The 22,378-nt window shown below is 40.4% G+C and overlaps 1 protein-coding gene across 2 annotated transcripts in view; it reads right to left on the reverse strand.

Annotated features, from left to right (window-relative positions):
- Vwa8 (von Willebrand factor A domain containing 8) overlaps positions 1–22,378 on the reverse strand; it is a 320,110-nt gene that overhangs the window by 91,429 nt on the left and 206,303 nt on the right. For both annotated transcript variants that reach the window (XM_034497994.2, XM_076930688.1), the window contains 8 exons: positions 16,950–17,058; positions 15,213–15,351; positions 12,335–12,534; positions 5,929–6,039; positions 4,803–4,867; positions 4,123–4,248; positions 3,375–3,484; positions 2,584–2,738 (listed from right to left, as the gene is read on the reverse strand). In XM_034497994.2, the coding sequence (XP_034353885.1) occupies positions 2,584–2,738; positions 3,375–3,484; positions 4,123–4,248; positions 4,803–4,867; positions 5,929–6,039; positions 12,335–12,534; positions 15,213–15,351; positions 16,950–17,058 (1,015 nt within the window). The remainder of the gene's footprint in view (positions 1–2,583; positions 2,739–3,374; positions 3,485–4,122; positions 4,249–4,802; positions 4,868–5,928; positions 6,040–12,334; positions 12,535–15,212; positions 15,352–16,949; positions 17,059–22,378) is intronic.

The raw sequence follows: 22,378 nt of genomic DNA on the forward strand, positions 1-22,378 counted from the left end.
TTTTATTTTTATTTCTACCCTAAAATATACTGGAAACTACAAATATATAAAATTCCAACCCAACATCTACAGGCTTTATTCTTTCAATTCCCTTTCCTGACTGTGAGAAATCTATCTTATTTTTGGCCATTAATACATCATTCAGCTATCTCTGGTATAGTACATTATCCTCACAATATTTAATTTCTTCCTCAAGTCCACGAAACGTGACCAATCTCTCACCTCCACCAGTAGGCTTATCTCTGAAGCCTTGCTCTTCCTGCTTGGGTCCCAGGAGCCCACATGGGGATGCACCCATTCATGGACACACTCCTGTGCTTCCCTAGGGTTTCCATTCCCACAGCAGGCTGCCCCTTCACAGGGACACTGTAGTCATCATGCTTGACACCCAGGACACAGTAATAATCCCTTATCCACCAGAGATGACCTTACCCCACCCAGACTTCCCTGTATTACTTCACACTAGCTTATTGTTTGGAAATGTTAAGAATTGGTTGTTTTTTTAGTGTTGAACTTTAAGGACTTTTTGTTGTAGTTGTTTTGTTTTTCGAGACAGGTTTTCTCTGTTTAACAGCTCTGGCTATTCTGGAACTGACTCTGTAGACCAGGCTAGCCTCGAACTTACAGAGATCGACCTGCCTCTGTTTCCCTGAGCTCTGGGATTAAAGGCATGTGCTACCATGCCTAGTTTGAACTTTATGAATCTTAAGTATTCTGGATAAAAGTCTTGTGTTAAGACATATAGTTTGCAAATACTTTCCCTTAGTCTATAGGCCTAAGTTTTGAGGCAGAATAATTATCAATTTTTTTCTTTTTGATCCACGTCTAAGATAATATAGTATTTGGCTGGGGTAGTGGCAGTGGGTATTCTGGTCTTCTGTTCATGTTTGTTTTGAGGTAAGATCTTGCTAGCACAGTCTAGTCTTAAAATTACAGTTCTTCTGCCTCAGCTTCCTGAGTGCTGGGATCATAGGCATGCACTGCCACACCTGCTTTCTTTGTCTTACTCTTGATAACAAAATGAATGCCCATAATGGCCATCACTGATAAAAATATTTCTTGTGGATTTTAAAAATATCTACTTGCTGTTAGGGTAAGAAAGCTATATAAGTTTATAATAATTTATTGATTTTGATATCTGTATAAAAAGCTAATAAGGAATGACATATCTTTTTGTAGAACCTTATAAAGAAATCCAAAGAAATTCACATACAAGCAGGGAGGTAACGTGGTAAAGGATAAAAGGCTAGAGGGTTAATCGCACCTGAGCTGAAGCTCAGGTCTGTTATTACAGTCTTTGTGGGAGGGAGGATGGGAGGTATAATCTCATCCTGTTTTCCCATGTGTAAAACTCTATGAAATTATTGTATAAAAAAAGAACTATTGGGATGAAAGGGCTTAGAGTAGTACGGTGTGTGGATGTTGTACTGGGCCTCAGAAGTACACCTGCTTTGAAAGCTGACCTTTCACTTAAATTCTAACTGGGCATCTCCTTCATGGTGGGTACCAAGCATTCAGAGGATGGCTTTAATATGGTTATGACATTATGGTCTATAAAGGGTTCTATAGGGTTAACATAAGCGATAGCCTATACACAGCTTTTGCCTTCTACCTTTTTCATGGTAGCACTGTATGTTAACACTGATATCTTCAACCAGAGTACAGTGGTGAGATCAATTTTTAGACAGTCCTATTTCCACAGAAAAGCTCTATTATTTTTCTACCTAAGCAGCAAGGGTGGCAGAAAGCTCATGAGCGTGGCTCTATCATTCCATCGAGGCTGCCGCAGACTCCATACTGCACGGCATCTGCACTGCAGTTACAGAATGTGCGAGCAAATGCTTGTTACTTGACAATTAGTAAAGCTTATGTCAAAGTTCTAAGGTACATATTATCTATTCAGCTTTGAATTTCAAATGTTTTATATCTCTAAGTACTCTCCTATCTGTTAATTAAACTAAAATTTCGAAGCATGTAAGATTGGTGCATCAAGTGGAACCCTACTTTTTATCTTGAACTGATTCTATCAGCTCACCTTGGAGTCACAAAGGGAATTATTTAAATTGAATGTTTAAACACAATGTACAGGACTACATCTTAGACTATCAGATTGCAACTTGTCATGGAATAATCTTTCTTTTTCATCCCCTACATCTCCACTGGGGGAAGATAGGGACTACTTTTACTTAAAGACGTTTAAGAATCACTTTAAATATAAATCCTAGAACACATGGCACTTTGATCACTCTCAGCTTATTCCTCTTGTCATTCTTTGAGCACACAATTAGGATGGTGTGGTAAGAAAGTCACCATTAGTATGTTAAGTGCTGTGTCACATGAACTCCAAGAGGTGGAAAAAATTATTTTCCATACTAAATTCTATCATACCACAGTTTAAACACTATTTTTAAAGTACTGAAGCTATATATGTAGAATATAGTTTTGGTGGCTGATTTCAAATGTAGGCTTGACTGAAAATGTTTACCAGGACATTACTTTTAGTCACTCTTCTTCAGACAAGCTGGGATGTACTAGGCTGCACTGAGGAGAAATGTTCCCTCAATTTCAGAGGTTGGTGTTTACCATGAGGTCTGGGAAGCCAACAACTATGGTAGCGTGACTCTTTTCATCCGAGAGAACACGGTTAGGAGAGGCAATCTTCTGGCCCACAGCTGAGGTTAGGTTTTCAGATGTCAGCTGATCACTTGAAACTTTATGAGGTATGCAGAACTCTGTTTCTGAAAAATGTCAGATACATCTTAGACATGATTTAATCTGAATATGTTCCAGAAATTATTATTGTTATTCTTTTTTTGAAAGATTTCATTCTCAACAACTCAAACAACAAAGGACAAGTTTTATTTTTTAAATATTTTAAACTACATGTGCCAGATTTTGTCTGAGAAAATGGTTCTAATCATCAAAGCATCTTCCCAAAGTGAGTCCAAGGATTTATGCAACCCAACACTTGGCAGTAGTAACTATCCTCTTGAATCAAGGACCCTAGCCAGGCTAGGCAAACTGTGATGAATGGCGCAGAAGTTCTGATAAGATGGCAGCCTGTAGGGGGGGAAGATGCTAACCCAGGCTAGACTTCGGACCTAACTATAGTAAGTAAAAAATGACACAAACAGACAAACAAGCCATTCAACAGTTAAACAGATCTCACACAGAGTTTCAAAGCATGGCTTCCTGATGAAGAATTGTAAGTGGAAGAGTCTGATTTCCTACTTCTGGTGCAGTGTCTAAGCTGTTTGGTGTGCTGTAACCATTACACAGGCTGATGCTCCTGTCCTCTCATCCGCCTGGAGGGCAGTGTATGTATAACATGCATGCGCACACACAGCAGCAAGCACAGGGAATGCAGCATTTACCTTGTGTGAGCCCAAATCCTGCACTAGGTGGCTCTTCTTTCAACATATACAACTGACAGGCCCCAGTGTCCTCAGAACCAATGTGTGCAGGTTTGGTCAAGAGAAACTTCCTGTAAACAAACAAGAAGACTAACTTAATTTAAATCTATTTTATCTTAAATGTTTTCTTTTCTAACAATCATTAGGACAGACCAAGAAAAATTAGATTCTTTTCCTCTCAAAACTCCTAAGCATAATTTGTACTTTAAACATTTCATGACAAATTACCAAAAACCTTTTCAAAAATACTGTAAAGAGACATACCAAATGATGACATTGTATATACAAATTTAAAAACAATTTCCTATACAAGACAGGCACAGTTATGATGGAGGCCCCTCTCTTTCTTGTTGTTCTTGTGGATTGTTTTTTGAGACAGGGTATTGGTATTAGAATCAATTATTAGTTCAGGCTGGTCATGAACTGGTGATTTTCCTGCCTCCATATTCTGAGTGCTAGGATTTCAGGTGTGCACTGCCATGCCGAGAAATGGAGCTCCCTCTGGATGTGAGTCTTGGATCAGGCAGCAAATGAGAGTGTAACTTTATGTTTGTGACCAGCTGAGAAACACAAGTGCTTGCGACTATAACTGCCCACGTTTTTATTTGCTTTTAAGATTTCTAAAATGTAAAAGATAAGGGAGAGCAATGATAGACGAGGTTAGCCCTCTGCGTACTTCATGAGAGAGCACACCCTTAGGTTTACCCACTGATTTGTTTCGTTTTCCACAAGAAGCCATTTGTCCTCCGCTACAAGGAAAACTGTCCTGAGGTTGATGGGAAGTGAGATGGTGTGAGTGAGCCCTTCTAAGACATCCAGGACAGTCAAGCTATTCCTGAAAAAGAAGAAAATTATATCTGAAAGAACTCGACCAGGATAATGTGAGGTAGCCATGTAACCATATAATACACAACCCAAAGATGCGCATTTTAAAGACTAAGCAATAGTAATGGAACATGATGGTTTAGAAAACTGGTGTACAAAATTCTCAATATGTCAGGGTAGGTATGAGAAAAAATACCAGGAAGTGGCACCTGCCATGTAGCCAGGCTGTGTTACATAATCACAGTATCATTTCTTTTTTGTTTTTTCCCACGGGACGTGGGAGGAGACGCGCAGGAGCGAGCGGTATTCGAACCCACGGGTCAGAGAGAGCGCAGAGGGCCTGCGCCCTCTACGGGTGGACGCCTTACGGGCTGCGCCACCACCAGTTCACTCACAGTATCATTTCTTATGCCTGTGTCTCAGCGTTCTATGATTTTTGAAGGGTTATTTTCAGAATAAGATTTTATTTTGTTAGTTTTATACTAAACAAGTATAATTACATCAGGTAACAGAATGAACAAAATAAGAATTCCAGCTTAAAATCTTCTACAGTGAAGATCTTACCCTTTTTCTTTGTAGAATACTACCCAGTTTTTGTGTGAAAATTCTTTACACATTCTGTAAGTTTCCTAAAGAAAAACAAAACAAATATACACGTGAATGATTTCTTAACTACTCCTGTAATGCATGATCCCAGCCACTGGCAGAGAAGCATTTATCCATGCCGAGACTTTCAGGGAACACAGATTAACCTACATTTGAAAATATACTGCATGTTATATATTAAAGCTCTTTAGACATTTTGAGGGTTCTGTTCTGAGTACTGAGGCTTAGACTTGGGGCCTTTGCTTGGTAGGCAAGCAGTCTATCAGTAAGCTACCTCTTCAGAATAATTTTTAACTAGTACCAAATGGGGCTGGAGAAATGGCTCAGCAGTTAAGAGCACCTGCTACTCTTGCAGAGGACCTGGGTTCAGTTCCCACCAGCTATATGTTGGTATATACACATGTACGCAAAACACCCGAAAATAAATCATTTAAAAAGTACAAAATACTGGTTTTAAAAAGGTGCTAATTACTGGTTAACGATGGAATTTATATGATAATATACACATACAGGAAATACTTTATTTCTTAGCTCTTAATTCAATTATGACACTTAAAAAATACTTTTTCAGTCTTTTATAAACTATGTATGCTTATTTGCAAAGCTCTGGATAAACTTCATTTTATATCTAAATGGCAGAAAAAAATTTCCTTGTGTGAGGCTACATGGTTTGTTTAATTTAGTTAATAAATTGAAACATGTATCTGATAGAGGCAAATCAGTTGCTGTACTTAAGATCTTAACATATAAATCCAAAATATAACTCTGTAATTGGAAAATAATTAAGTTGACTGGATGACTAAGAATTTGCTATGAATATCCCACTTAAATAGCTCCAATGCCCTTTAATAGTCCAGTCCCGGCAATCTTCACATTAATATGCTGGATACTAAAGGGACCGCCTGCTATTTTATGGAACATCTAACTACACAGTCTTCCCATGTCAAAATCTAAAATTGCTTAATAACTCTTCTGTGGCTTCTAGTTTCTGTTGTTGTTTGGTACCAGGAGGGATAGACAGGCATCCATCTTGGTGGCTGGGAAAATCCCTGACAATTTTCTAGGCAAATCTGGTATTCCTTACACCTTCCTCCTTGTTCCACCAGGAAGTCTTCTTAGATGTAAACTCTTCTGTGGGAAGGACGAGACGGCGGACTGCACGGCCAGTGGTGTCGAGCAAGAGGACGACATTACTCTGGAAATACAGAAAACGGTATGAAATTGAAGACACCACCACCATAAAAACAGCAATGACTAGGAACCTGAGAAGGAAGATTACTGTGCTAAATTAAAGAAAAGAAAATGATATTGAAATGTAAGATATCACGAGAACACTCAGAAATCTTCACACAGAATATACTTTTGGTTCATTTACTGAAGAATTAGGTAATTATGTAACCTTTTCTTTGAAGGTTGTCTTAAAATCAGAGACAGCTGCTCTATACTTCTCTTAATTAGTCAGGAAGTGAAGATTATCCTTGGAGTTGGAGAGATGGCTAAGCATTAGAACACTGGAAGCTCTCACAGAGGACCTCGTGCTGTCCAGTTACAGGGGATCCGGCACTCATATCTGGCCTCCATAAGTACCAAGCACACACATAGTATACATATCTACATGCAGGATCTCTCTCTCTCTCTTTTTCTCTCTCTTTCTCTCTCTCTCTCTCTCTCTCTCTCTCTCTCTCTCTCTCACACACACACACACACACACACACACACACACACACACCTGTAAAACAAAACAAGCCACCACTACCAATAACAAACCACTGCCAATGACAAGAACATGCCTCTCCACCAGCTTTGTTTAATATTGGCCTGGCCTGAAATTCTTTCTGTGGTGAAGCCTAGGATGTGGGATTATCTGAGTGGAGATCTTCAGCATGGGAGTGGTGGTGCAGAGCTGTGTCTGCCCTGCCACCCACAGAACTTCCACTACAGTTGCTACAATAACACACAAACAAGGTTTCTGTGGCATGACTTAGAGCTGTGTGACTGAGGGACCAGCTGTTGGGCAGACAGACTAGAAAGAGGCTCTAGGAAAACTCATGTCCTTTTTACTTAAACATTTAAGATGGCCACTTCTGGGTTCTTCTCCCTTTGTGTGACAAAGGCTTGGTGGTTTTTGTTTTGTTTTTTCCCCCTCTGAAGGGAACTATTCCAAGTAAGGAACTCTCAAACCTCACACTGGAGGTTACTGTGGTGGGAACCAATACGCTTATGTGTCTTTGTATTATCCCAGTTTTACCTGTGATAGCATAGGCAGTCAGTTCTGAAGAACCACACACAATCCCCCACCTCTAGGTAGACTTGGACACATCTCCAGGACGCCTCCCGTTCCTGGGGGCTGGTCCTGTTCTCGCCAGTGCTTTGTTCTGCACTTACGCGCGCGCACATACGCCTTGGCTTTCCGTGAAACTTGCCTGAGGGCTGAGACGTTGCCTTTCTCACTCCTTTACTCTAAGTCAGAGAAGAAAAAGAACCCAGTCCTGGAACCTATCCTAATGGCATCACAGTGCAATAATAATCTCTTGCTAATTTTTTTCAAGAAAGAAAATAAACCCTAAGTATTGAACTTATGAACTGGAACACAAGCAATAGGGATTTAAAATTGAGAAAGATAGAAAAGACTAAATGTGTTCAAATACTGCAAAGAAGCTGGGTTTTTTTTTTTTCTGGTTAAAATATGAAAGCAGCAGAGTAAAGGGGCGTCTGTAAGTTACACCTCACTGTCTCACAACCATGCCGTTTTCCTTGTTCTAATTTGGGTCTAGTCATCCTCACCTTCCAAAGTTCTACAAGAAAAAGCCACAGAGCACTCAACAACAACAGACACCTTGTAAGATGCAGAAAACAATAAAATATGGTATGTTTGCTCCATTATTCCATAATATCAGCCAGATAGCTCATATTTAAAGTAAGGGAGAATACAATCCTGATTTAGTCATGGCCTCTGCCTTCCAGTATGCAGTCTAGTCAGAGAAAGGAAAAGAAATACAAAAATGTACTTTACAAGATAATTTAATTAACGTATACTAGATAAAACATTTCCACCTCAGAGATCACTGCACACCATGTACTCTGATTTGTGGCTATGTTATTTTTTAGTAAGCATGTTGATAAAACTCTAACTTTTTCACAGGTAACACCTATGAGTGACAATTCCTGAGAAGAAGCCCCATCTATCTGTGAAGATAGGCTCCTGGAAAAAGTCTGTGTCTGTGGAGACTGATGGGTGGGCGGGCTGCAGCCTCAGTGCTGTGGAGAGACTGGAATTTTGTTGGCTCAGAGGCTAATTACTTTATCTTGGACTAGTTTTAGCTTCTGGAACAGCCATTCCTTGTTCTACTTGTATCTGAACTAACATCTCATAATAACCAATTTAAAAAAAAAACCCTCTTAAACACTATTAACTTAGCAGAACACTACCTTCTACCAATCCAAGCGCTAAGACCGTCATCAGGTAGCACCTTAGGCCTATACATAGTTCCCCCCATCTTGCTGTGCCTGCCTCTCTGGTGTACCCACCAGATGTATTTTAAACTTGACTTGATTCATGACTTTCTTTGTTCTGTAAACCTCTAAAAATGTCATGAACCTGCTTCCATGTTAGACATGGGATTTGCGGAAACCTAAACCTGTGTTCCCAGGGCCATGATCACTTCTAATGGTTCCAGAATAAACTCTCTTTTATTCTATTTAAGATGAGACCTCGGCACACTTAAAGTTGCATCAGTTTCTGATTCTCTGTGAAGAACTTATGGTAGACATACTCTTTAGAATAATGTCTAGCAGAAGGAGTCTTGTTTCCTGGTATTTGAATGTTTTGAAAATAGTGGTGAGAGTAAGAGGCTTTTCCTTCTACAAATGTAAACACAGGGGCAGAGGAGACAGGTCTGTGGGAACGGGGCTTGCCCACAAATACGAGGAGCAGAGCTTGGCTCCCTAGAACCCATAAAAACCATAAAAGCCAGGCATGGTGCTGCCTGGACTTACAGCATTTTCCAGGTAGAACTGAGACTTGCCAGGCAATCTAGTGCTAGACTCGATGAACCTGTGTGCTCTGGGTTCCTGTGAGAGACCTGCTTCAATATGTAGGCAGAGTGAGGCCAAAGACACTTGACACATACAAATGCATGAAGAATAATTTAAAAAGGAAGCATAAAATCGAGTTAAACATTTACAAGGTCTCTGTCCTAGGTTAAATTCTTTTTGAGTAGCTTTTAATAGAGAAAATGTTTCTTGCATAATAAATACATACAACTCTGTCATAAATCCTTAGCTCTTAAGAAATCTGTGATTAAAGGAAGTCCTAGAATAAAGTGTTTGCCTTTAAAAATAAAGAATGAACAGATGATTAAACAGAGAATTCGGTGTAATTCCCATTTCCCTTCCTTTTCTAGGTTAAAAACATGTATCCTCCTAACTGGGCATACGTGACCCGAGCACTGTCTGCTAAGCGACACACACACGCACACGCACACGTGCACACACACACACACACACACACACACAAACACACACACACACACTTCCTAGCACATGTGTCTGCAGCCTCAGTGCACTGCCCCATGGGCTGAGAATGGCTTCCACCAACACTTGGCAGCCTGAAGGAGGTCTGTGGCTCCATCCTTTTAGATGTTAATGGGTTCCTTCTGTAAATGACTAATGATATATTCTGCCTGTGCTTAAAAATAGAATCTCACGTCACACATGAGTACAAGAAACTGTGGCTTTGGCACTGCTTGAGGTGGGGGCAGGGTGGAGGAGCAACTGAGCCATTTTCTTGTGTTTGGATCTGACTGGGAGAAGAGTAACCTCTGGATGACCTCCATGCCCAAGTCTGAAACACTAAAGGCTAAGCAGATGTACTGAAGACGCCCTTGGGAACAGGGGCAGGGCAGGGCCGTTATTTTTAGTTTTCCTGTCCTCACTTAAGATTTTATTTTAGCAAGGAATTTTTGAACAACTTTCCAATTAACCAGGAGGATGCATCTACAGCAAAACTTTATTTTAAAATGATAAGGGCCAGATTTATTTGTGGCTGCACTGCATCCCTTTCAACTCTGTCTACCAGAATCAGGAAGAAACCCGAGGGCAGCCCACATGTTTATACCACTAGTTAAATTGCTCCATCCCTGCCTACCATCACTCCCCCAGACAGGGTTTCTCTGTGTATTCTTGGCTGTCTTGGAACTTGCTCTGTAGACTAGGATGGCCTCAAAATCAGAGATCTACCTGCCTCTAACTCTCAAGTGCTGGGATTAAAGGTGTGTATCACCACCGCCCAGCCTGACTGCACCGTTTCATAAAACGGTCAACTGGAATAACCTCTGTGAGGAGGGAAAGGAAGGGCAGCTTGAAGCATACAGATACCTTGAATGGCTCTCAGGATGCAGAAGTCAGACAGGGTCTGAGAATGCCTAGAGGCAAGGCACAGGCCATGGGAGTCAAGTACAGCTCTACAATGAAAACCTTATTTCCTTGATGAAAGTCATTGAACAAAAAATTAGTCTACAGTGTTGTCAAACAATTGGATCTTTTGAGAAATAAAACATGAGCTGAGCATCTAAAAACTAATAGTTTTACAGAATTTGTATGTGCAAATTTCTGTCAATGTGACAAGCTGAAAATCTGGGGGAACTGTTTGAATAAATACTTCCAATTTTGAGTCTCATCCAAATTTGATTAGCTTATTAAATGTAAATTCCTCCTAACAGGTGCTCTCTCTGGTGGGTTCTGGTTGTGAAGCTCTTATGTGGGATGAGGCTCTGAACTCAGGTCTTCACGCTTTCTGTCTGTCTGTCTGTTTGCTGTTTGAGGCCGGGTCTCACTGAGACACTCTGGGCTGTCCTGGAACGCACTCCACATGCTTGTTCTGTTAGGAAGTCCTGCCAGCTTTATGGTCAACTGCACCTAGGGTCAGTCACTTACGACCTTCACCCTCCTCCAGGCCACCAGGATTTTTTGGAGGGCTCACTGTGAAAAGATCTTAACTAGCCCCCCTTTTCTGTCTCATTTCTCACTTATAACACAGATGGAAGAAATCCTTCCTGACATGACAGAACACACTCCCTTCTTACTCCAGGGCCCAGAACCTTCCAGTGCCTACAAGGCTCTGAGCAATCTGCTACCTCCCGCCTCCTCTACCACACCTCTACTCCTGCTCACTGAATAACCTCTCTACTTCACCTTTTCTCATCCTCGTTCAATCCTTAAAAAGGAGGAGGGAATGTTCTAGCCTCTGGGTTCAGAACTTATCACTCCCTGCATCTAAACGCCTTGTTTGGGTTTCCATTCCCGTTCACCTTCATCAGACACTCAGGCCGTTCTGACGCCCGCTATTTTAAGTTGCGTCCACTCTCTCAAGTCTCACACTGTAGGCCAAGGTGGAATTTAACTAGTGGTTTATTTCTCTTATTGTCTATCCTGGACCAGATTATAAACTGAGAGTAAAAATAACTGCTATCTCTTTTTAAAAAACAATTTATTTACTTACTTATTGCTTTTAATGGGTATGTATGTGTGTACTTGCAAAAGTTTATGTGTATAATGTTCATGTATGTCATAGTCTGTAGAGGTCAGGAGAGGATATTGGATTACAAGCGGCAGTGAGCTGCGGTATCAGAGAACTGGGTCCTCTGCAAGAGTAGTAAGTGCTCCTAACACTGTGCCACCTTTGCTGTTTTTTTGTAGTATTCCCAGCAGTAGGCATGGGAATTTTTGTGTAACACCTGATAGATGTCAGGTAGAAATAGGTACACAAACCAGACCGTCTTCTATTGGTATAGTGCAGATTAATGAGCCTTTAGAATTTCCACTAAGTGAAGCACAACCCATCTTCTCATCTGTGTCATCTGTTTGGAATTACTTTCAGCCTGACACTAGCTAGGCATCTGTACTTTTCATCAGTGAGACCTTAATTTACTGATCTATAAACATGATGGCTAGAAGTTGAGCATTACTGACACGGAAGAATCCCAATGCGCTTCATTCTGTGGATTTCTGTGTTATCTCTGAAGAATGGCATTTAGATCTCAGATAACATGGAGATATCTCAGAGGAGATAACTTGGCACTCCTTTAGTTCCATTACCCTCCTAACCTACTTCATCCCCACACACTCTCTGATATCACCCCGCTTCTGCACAACCTGGAGGAGATGTATTTATTTGTTGGCTTACTAGTTTTCTGTCTATCTCTTTAAAGAGACTGACAGTTTCTTAACTGTTCATGTGATAAGTTGGAAAACTGACCCATGACCTGTTTCCAGACTTGCAAAGTGTGTTCAAGTGTCTACAGATAGAAGACAGTATCCCACCTTTTGTGATCTGTGTGATTGGTACAGCATGAGCCTGGCCTTTGCAGGGCCCTGCCCTGGATCTTTCTGAAAGCTCAGGTTTTCTATCATAGCTGACATCACTCTTGACTTTTTCTTTAAAGCACTCAGTTTTCCCATATTGGTACCCATGGGTGCCTAGTGTACTTTACCTGCTCCTCATGCACAACAACTTGACCCTTGAGTGGACTTCCCAGCGGTGCTATGGACACAAATGGCCGCCAGGATCCACTGACCATCCTTGGGAAGATATCAAAGAAGTCTACAAAGAAGCCATTTTTCCCAGTCATATTCATGAAGTACAAGGAAACTGGATTGCACGCAGCCACATACAGAGTGTGTTCTCCATTTTCTGAAATGAAAAAAAAAATGTGTTCATTGTGCAGTTTGTGACTAGTTTTCTGGCTGGCTAAGGTTCTGGCACAGCTGAGACTGCACCCGAGCACAGGATGAAAGCTCAGCTCATGGGTTTAGGTTTATCAGGCTGAAGAACTCTGTTCCCACCCTAAATGCAGACAGAGTGACACCCAGTAGTAAAGCCGCACCATGTAGTAAAGGGGTCCCAAAGAATTCCACAAAGACCCATGATAACTGCATTAGACAGTTGACAATCTGGGATGTCAGGAGACTTTTCACTATGTGGCAGCAAAGAGCCCAGTGCTTTCCTCTATCATGACACTGTTCTTTCAGAAGCACTTTGTCAACATCTTCTATCTGCTACATTCTCCTCTTTTAGACGGTTATTAGGTAACAGAATTTTCTTGCTATAAATAAGAAATTTGATTTTTAAAAATCTGAGCCCTGTGGGTCCCCCTTCCCCAGATACGGCAATGAAGACTTAACTTAAGGTAATGAACACGCTAAGCAAGGTTTCTACCACTGAGCTAAACCCTCACAGTTTATCACTACAGATTTTAACTTCTAATCTAATATTCATATCTGAAATTTTCTTATGCAATCTCTCTTAACTCCTAGCCTATGTCTAGCTTCTAAAACATAAAGCAATGCTTCTATATTTCCAATCACCAGCAGAGCCAATGGGACTGCAGATACTAAGTCAGTGGAGGTGGAGTGGGCTGTCCTGTTCTGTGCTTTGGCAAAGGATGCCAAGGATGTTAGTTTGGGCGCCCCTCCCCCTTAAATCAACAGGGCCATCATCTCTTACATGAGTACCTTGAGGTAGAAGCTGCTTTTGTCTGATGAGAGCTTTAAGCATTGCCTGTCTATCAGTTATTAATTTTACAGCAATCACGTTTCCTTAATGTCAAATTAGATAAAAAGGAAGACAGTGAGATGGAGTTAAATTTGGTCCAATCCAAGAAAATCTGGATCACATATGTGTACAAGTCCTATCTAAAACATTTATACAACTATGCCCAAAATATAAGTTCTGCAATAAATAGATATACACTAGAAAAGGTACATTAAAAGATATATTGAATTTCAATGAGGAACATAGCCACCAGGCTGGGCATGGTGCCTCACACCTTTAATTACAGTACTTGGGAGGCAGAGGCAGGTGGATCTCTATGAGTTTGAGGCCAGCCTGGTCTATATAGTAAATACCAGGCCAGCCTCAGCAACACAGTGAAACACTATCTAAAAAAAGAAGGAGGAGAAAAACAATGAGGGAAAAGAAGAGGAGGAAGAAGCTGAAGAAGTTATTATTATTTATTATTATTATTATTATTTTTTTCTGAGATAGGGTATTACTATGCAGCTCTGGCTGTTCTGGAACTGTGTAGACTAAGCCGGCCTTGAACTCACAGACAGCCACCTGCCTCTGTCTCCTGAATGCTAGGATTAAAGATGTGTGCCACTATATCTGGCCTGTTGCTTAAGAGCTGATATGAAGCATGCTGTAGCAATTCTAAGTATCAGTCAGGATAGCAGCGTTTGTACCTTCTTGGCCTTTTAAATGCATCCATTATGAACAAAAATAAGTTCAATTTAACATTTTATGAGCACTTTTCTGCATATGAGAAGGCAGCAGGGACACAGGAGGACCAGTGGCAGAGATACGTACCCCATGATCATTAATTGTTCTCATACTACAGGCATTTAGTGCTGTCTGGTCCTTGGCTTAAACATATAGATATATAATTAGCTCCAAGGCCCACTGTGACTGTCGGCTGGAGCAACCTGAAGCACTGTGCCCAGAACAGAGGGGCCGACAGCAAGTTTAAAAAGTGTTGCAAGGCAATTTGCTCTCCACTACAGGTGTGTGTTAAGAGGCTCACCATGCATCGCAAGTGCCAAAGTTCAACCTTCATCTGTTCACTCTCAAACTTTCTCTCTCTTTACCAGTGAATGTAACATATCCTGATAGGAGCACCCATCCTTTACCAACAAACAATAATACAACCTCAAACATTTATTCAAAATGCCTGACCTGAAGAAGAAGTGACAGCCACAGAACTTACAGGAACAAAAGCAAGGTCCAGACTTGTTCTCCTCAGTGATTCTCTCTCAGTCAAGTTAGCAGCTGCCCTTGCCTTCTACCAGTTTGTTCCTCCCACTTTAGTAACAGACACCATCTGAAGAACATCTGTCCGAAGGTGTCCAGAGTCCAAGGCACAAACGAGCCAGTGGTGGCAGCAGCCCCCAAGTACAGAGCCAACTGCTCCCACCTGCATCCCAGACAATAATGGGAAGAGGCTCCAGGCCTCAGTGCCATGGTTTATGCAGTCACCAAACTGGACCCCAGCCTCCCTCCTCAATCCAGTGTTTCTCCTTTCTCTTCTCCCCTTCTATTTTCAGCACACTCCTGGGTATGTTTAACTTTGTGCTATGATTGTAATGAGAAACAGACATCTGCACACCAACCCAGCGATGCTTATGTGGGGTCCACAATAGCATTTTGTGGGGTTGTTAAAGAAAATTAGTTCTAAATTATATATAATTGCTATCTGGATCCACCAAGTCACCAACCGTGTCTCTCATAGAGTTCTCGATGCCTCAAGATTATTATAATCCCTCTGATTTTAAATCACTGCAGGAGGAAAAGATTAAAAGAATCAATGGACATACCATGTGATACAGCGATGTCACAGATTAAATTAACTTCATCCATTGGAAACTTCCACGAGGTACATTCTTCAGTAAAGTTTAGGACTCTTGCTTCCTGTTTTTCTACTGGGTACTTTTCTATGTTCACAAGTACTGGACCCTATAACAAAGCCACAGTCTTAGTGAAGGTGGTTGGTAGTCAATAAAACAGCTCTTCCAAAATATAACAATATTTCCGTACTTAATATCTTGACATACTCTATCATTTGGCATGGTACTTAACACTATAATAATTCCATACACTTATATTCATGAGTGCTTTCTCATGCTGTAGCTCATTACATTCCTCTCGTTTGTTTTAATGAGGTATACTATGTCTAAAGCACTATAAGATTTCAGACTATATTTCTTCCTAAACCAAGAACCCACTTTTTCTCCAACTAGAAAAAGACCCAGAATTGCTCAAACCAGCAAAATAACATAAGTTTACAAATTGGGGACTAGTATATTTCCACTGTAAAGAAAGATTGTAAAATCATTATACTGAAATGTAATAGCTAAAGTGGATCTTTTAAATTAAATGCTTAAAAAATAGGATATTAAGACAAACTACCCCCCAAGTGACTGATAATCACTAGTGCTACTTATAAAAGGTAGAATGTTTCATATATGGCATATGATTATTTAATATAAGCAAAGGAACTAACTTGATAATATTGTGTGTATCACTTCTGGGTAATTAGCTTTAACTTCCTGGAAGAATCCTATTGTACAACTAAGTTTTCAATGACTTTCATGCTCTACAGTCCTTAATTAATCAAGATATTGAGCTAGATACTGGCATCCACGTCCCCTCCTATCTAGAGTGTGTGCACCCAGGGGACTGAAGAGCCAAACTATCCCTCTTAAAACCTTGAACAAACACTTCTGGAAGTAACATAGGCGCTCTGATCACACTTAGGTGACATTGAGGGCTTGGGGGGCACAGAAGAAAGGGACAGCTCTGGCAAGAAGCTCTGACAAATGAGAAGAGTCTGTGTTCCCAACCGGGACTGACAAACTAGGACTCACTCCTGGATTTTCTAAATACAACTTTAGTGGAAGAAACCATCCTTTTGTTTAAGGACTGCCATAACTGGATATTGTATTACAATGACAGAATTTTGTTACAACAGAATCTTTCTAGAGCACAAAATCTACTATATATACTTTTTGGCCGTTTACAGCTTAGGTCTGTTCACTCTGCTGTCTGTAGATCCCAGAAGTGGGGATAGTAGCAGACAGAAAAACATCTATTTTAGAACAGTGATTTTAGTGTGATCCCCGACTTCTGTTTCTAACCGCCCAGAGGAGAACTCTTTCTACCTGAAATGCTTAGAATGATTTTGATGATAACTAATAACGAGTGACCTTTTCCTTTTCTCAGGAATACAATGTCAACAATGTATGGAAAACAACTTAATCTTGTTAGTATACATAAGGTAAAAACAAATATCACAGAGTATCTCTGTAAGGAAAATAAACAATATACCCAATTGATTGTCCCCAAACACAAGATTGGCTCTTAGAAGTTTTGTTTGGCCAATAGCAACGGCCTACATTGAATTCCTTGGAGGTCAGATTGAACTTTAAGTTGGCACAGAAGCTAAAGAGACAACCAACCAGTAAGTCATTCCTCAGATTGTATGAACCACATCAATAGAAGATTCAGAAAGTTTGTTAGATTCAATGTTAAGAGGAAACAATAAGGATAACAACCTTTATGTCAATGTGATGCTTTTCGACTGGACACAAGACCTTTTGCATTCCATTTCCTGTCTGACCGACGATCCAGTAGCCCATGAATGTCTTTTCTGGTAGAGGAAACCTGTTGAAGATGGTTTGAAAAAGTAAGCATTTTTTCCCCATTATCAAGTGTCTTAGAGTTACTACTGCTTTAATGAAACACCATGACCAAAGCACCTTGGGGAGAAAAGCATTTATTTAGCTTATACGTCCATATCACTGTTTATTATCAAAGGAAGTCAGGATGGAAACTCAAACAGGACAGGAACCTGAAGGCAGGAGCTGATGCAGAGGCCATGGAAGGGTACTGTTTTCTTATATAAACCAGGATCACCAGTTAAAAGATGGCCCCACTCACAATGGGCTGGGACCTTCCTCATCAATCACTAATTTTAATGTCTTACAGACTTGCCCACAGCTTCATCTTATGGAGGCATTTTTTAAATTGAGGTACTCTCCTCTCAGATGACTTTAGCTTGTGTCACGTTGGCATAAAAGCTGCCAGCAGGAAACATGTTCACCACCTATCACCAGGAGCACACGTACATACAAAAAATATTCCGTATTGCTCACTTAGAATGCAGTCTATAATATCATGCTTAGAATATACATTAGGATAAGGAAGGCACTTCACTTCAGACATTCGGAAAATAAGAGCCTGTCCCATTTCACCTTAATGACTATTCTTAAGGCTAACATATTTCCCACTGGAGCTGATACAATCAATGTGTAGTAACTTCACCTGGTTTTTTTTTTTTTTTACATTTTACATGTGGTAGCTGGGAATTGAACTCAGGACCTCTGGAGGAGCAGTCACTGCTCTTAACCACTGAGCCATCTCTCCAGCCCCCTTACATTCTGAACTAAGAGTACCCAGGAAACACTAATGTACCTTGTTGGAAGGGTATAGAGAACAAAGCCCACAGACTGTATGGAACTTGGTGATTAATATGTAAAATATATAACAGACAAATTCCCATAAATGTGGTACCTAGTGCTAAATATACCCATGTAACCAGTAATTAAGACCAGGACCCAGAACCCCATGGAGACCGCATTTCACTGCTACCTAGGAAGCTACTACCCTGACTTCTGACGGAATTGCTTCCTACTTGATTTATTTAAAGAAATACAATTTTTTGTTTGTTTTGAGACAGGATCTCACTATATAGATCAGCTTGGCCCTGAAACAACTCCCTCAGACTTCCAAGTGCTAACACTTTTTTGAGACAGGATCTTATGTATAGCCCTGGCTGGCCTAGAGTACACTATGTAAAGCCAGGCTCGCCCCTCATTTGTGGCATTCCTTCTACCTCTGCCTCCCAGGTGCTACACTTACAGGCATGCAATACAACATCTGGCTTAAGCAATTTTTAAATAAAGCGATTCCTATACTAAAGCACATATGGCAGCGATGAAGAATAAAATGTCAGGCAAACCTGAGAATAAAGCTTCTACTTCTTAATCACAAACCTTTTCACTCGAATCTTTACAAACTGGGACCAGGGATCTGTCGTTTTCATTTAGCTATATTTCTTATTCATTATGTGGTACAGCAGCAGCAACAACAACAATAAGACTCAGAGTTCAAAGTTCTCTATGTGGCCAAAAATCAAAATATGCTCACAATGAGTATGGTGATGATTCACACAGCACATATTTGTACTGACAAGTTATCTTGTTTTCAGTAAAGTTATAGTCTGATACGCATTTCCATAAACTTAGTAACACTATATAGCTTTGATCACTCTTTGCATAAGACAAGGAACTAAATACTCCGGCTGAGTATGCTTTTTGACCCGTTGAAACTTGAGTGTGAGAAAGGGCTCTCATAATGAGTGTCTTCTAAGGCTTATGACCCTGTGAATATGTGATTTAAAATACATTTTAAGGAACTGAGATGACACAGAAGTTAAGAGCAAGTGCTGCTCTTACAAAGGACCAGAGTTAGATTCCCAGCTTGCCTTGCAATCACCTCTAACTTCAGCTCTAGGGGATCCAATGTTCTTTCTGACCTCCACGGCCACTCCCTCCTCATACACATCAATAAAAATATTCAGATAAATCTGAATAAATTAATAACATACATTTTAAGTACCCAGGCCATGTGCCAGCTAATGTATCAGCATTAATTTTTTTTTTTCATTTCTAAAGAAAGGACTGATCTAGAAGGTCTTAATGGCTTGGAGAGTCTGTGATAATCATGGAAGCCAGAGCCAGAAGTGACAGTACAGTTTAAAGGGCTTGTATTACTTTGGTGCTCTTGACTGAAACTGATCAATCAGAATGATAATATCTGTGCCTATCAATCAGATGGGTTCCTTGGTCAATAGGCATGCTTTCTTAGAGAATAAAGAGGCTCTAAATAATCACATTTGTTAGAGGTCAAAGTTTTCACATCTTGATCTAGTTACAGCTAGAGAACTGCTTAATAAAATAACCATTTGTTGCTAAGAAACGCATCCAGAGCGGAGGATACGTCTCAGTTGCAGAGCCTTGCCTAACACGGGCACTTGAAAAGCAACACCACCAATGTATTTACTAATAATTTTTATAAATAATGCTTTATAAATAAGCATTAAAGTGCCAAGTAAGAAAAAAAAAAAAACCATCCATTTGGGAAAAGGTAGCCATTCTCAGACTCCAGATCTTATGGTCAATGCCAGGGACGTGCATAAATCTGCTTAGAAGTTGCCAACCCATTCTAAGTAACAGTCATGGAACTCAGGCTGCTAGATATCTGACTGAAAAACTAGCCTTGGGGTGGACTTTAGTTACCTCACATAGATTGCACCCAGAACCATGCAAACCACAGTGTTCTATTGGCAATGTCAACAATGCTGAAGGATGCACTGGCAGGTGGCCTGGAGTTTTACACACACACACACCTGATTGCTCCTGGACCCTGACAATAGTTGGGAAACTATAGCTCCCCATTTATTTTTCATGAAGGCTCCTAGAAGCTTTGAGTGAGTGTGTGTGTGTGTGTGTTTGTGTGTGTGTGTGAGAGAGAGAGACAGACACACACACACTCACACACACACACACACACACACACACACAGAGAGAGAGAGAGAGAGAGAGAGAGAGAGAGAGAGAGAGAGAGAGAGAGAGAGAGCAGACCATTCTTAACTTCCTTCCCTTCAGTGTTAGCAGTCAGAGGAGAGGAAGCGTTGTTTGGAGTATGAACAAGTTCCTAAATAATCAATAAAATGGTGGCTACAGAATGGGTTGGGAGTTAGGGAATGTTACCCTGATAAGCAGTTAGCAAAAAAGGCCTTCTTTTCTATTTTACTGAAATGTGGCATCCAACTCCAAGCAGATTTAAGTTTTTATGTTTGATTTGATTGACACAACAATGACATTTTTCACGATTTTAAGATTATGTCACTGTGCTGTTGAACTGTGTTAATGTTCTGGCTAGAATGATGTCTGGATTTGATTTTAAGGGGAGGAGCATGAACTCCTCCTATAAATAGAATCACTTTTTATTTTCAGCGTCATTCATAAGTTTATGTATTTTAAAACAATGATGTATTTTAGTACATGTGTTGTGATGTTTCCTAATCCCTTGTGGAAGTGGTAACAAAGATCTGAGACAGAGGTTTAAGTAAGAGAAAGGTACACATCAAAATTATGACTTGGGTCAAATTATAGTACTTGGAGCATGTTAGAGAAAGGAAAGGCTTTGCTTTTTAAAAAACACACAGACAAGCCATAACACAACGCATATGGCCAGCAAAGTTAGGTAACATCATCTGAGGGACACGTGAGAGCTGTCTCAGAAAACTTCCCAAAAAGGGGGGGCTGTGTTTTTAAAGCACATGTTCTGGCAAATTTCTGCCTCCTCTGAACCTTTGCCAACACTATTTCTGGAGTCTGAAAGAAAACACATGAAGATTTGGATCTTTCTAGGGCCATTATGCAACTGGTAGTTGTTGGCATACCTATTATCAACAATTCCTAAGACACTTCCTTACCACAAGAACTACGAATGTTTATGGGGATAATGAAACCCTTCAGGGTAGTTCCACCAACCCAGAAACTCAACAATTGCTACCATCTTTGAGAAGAAAGAGAGCATCTCCAATTTTCCTGCCTCCCCCAACTCCTACCATCTTAAGATCCAACAGTGAGCTCACTGCATTTTCACAGAGTCCCTGACCAACACTTCCCGATAGGTTCTTTCCCCTTTGCTCCTGGCAACCCTGTAACTCAGCCTTGCCTGGAACTACTTTTTGATATTCCCTGAACATGTGTATTTTAATGGCTCCTCAAGGCCATTTCCATTCATTCTGCCACTGCCTCTCTTCAGTGAGCGATTTCCCCCTTTTCCTTTGAGATCGGGTATCACGGAGCTAGTTTTGAACTCAGCACAGAACAGAGGATGACCCTGAATTCTAATCTTACTACCTCTACATCCCAAGTGTTGGGACTGCTGTATGGGACACCACCACACTCAGCTTGGAGATCCTTCTTTTTAAGCCACAATCCAAATATTATTTGCCGTTGAGTCCCTCCTTTAATTTTATTCTGGGAAAAGAAAATCAATCTTTTGCCCTTCTGGGTTTCTATACAAATTTACACATATGAAACTCTGAAAAGTTTTATAGAGTCAGTAACTTTCCAATTTAAGAGATAAAGAGAATACTGTTGGACTCTAAAGATCTATAAAACCATGGGAAGCACTCCCCAAGAGATAGTCACTGATGGGACTTGCTGCAATCACATGAGGTTTATTGATGAATTGATAGTGGCCAGTGCACTGGGGCCCTTCTGCTCACAGGTGAAAAGGAATCCCGAACTGAGGCAAAGGGTGGTTTATATACAGAGTTTACAAGAACAATTAATTGCTTCTTGGACAATATTTAAAAAAGATTTTAAACAGCCATTCCCAAGCCTGGTTTCTGTTCCCAGGCTCAGTTTCTAAGTAACTCAAATTTACACCTTTATCTTTATAATCCAGGGGAATTCATTTAAGTGGCTTCTGTTTATCCAGGTATATTGTATTAAGGGCTCATCTCCCTTATCTTGGGCCCTTTTCTCTGGAATGTTTGTTCGAGCCTTTGGAATGTACTCTTCCTGGGATGTGCCCGGGATGTACACTAATATTTGGGTGTAAATCAAAACTCCAAGCCTTCACGCTGCGACCTGAAATTACATTTTTATATTTAATTTTAAGCTCACACTGAGATTTGAAATTACATTCCTACAATACAAGTTTAGAGAGAGTAGATTAGAAATGAATCTATGAAATCTTTGTTTTTTTAAAAACCAAATAAAATAAAAACTTAGCACAAGGCTGAGCATGGTGGCATATGCCTATGATCTCAGCACTTAGGAAGTTAAGGTGGGAGTCTGAGCTAGTATAGATTACCTAGAGTCTTCCAGATAAGCATGGG

This window comes from Arvicanthis niloticus, chromosome 3 (assembly GCF_011762505.2).
Source record: "Arvicanthis niloticus isolate mArvNil1 chromosome 3, mArvNil1.pat.X, whole genome shotgun sequence".
NCBI lineage: Eukaryota > Metazoa > Chordata > Mammalia > Rodentia > Muridae > Arvicanthis > Arvicanthis niloticus.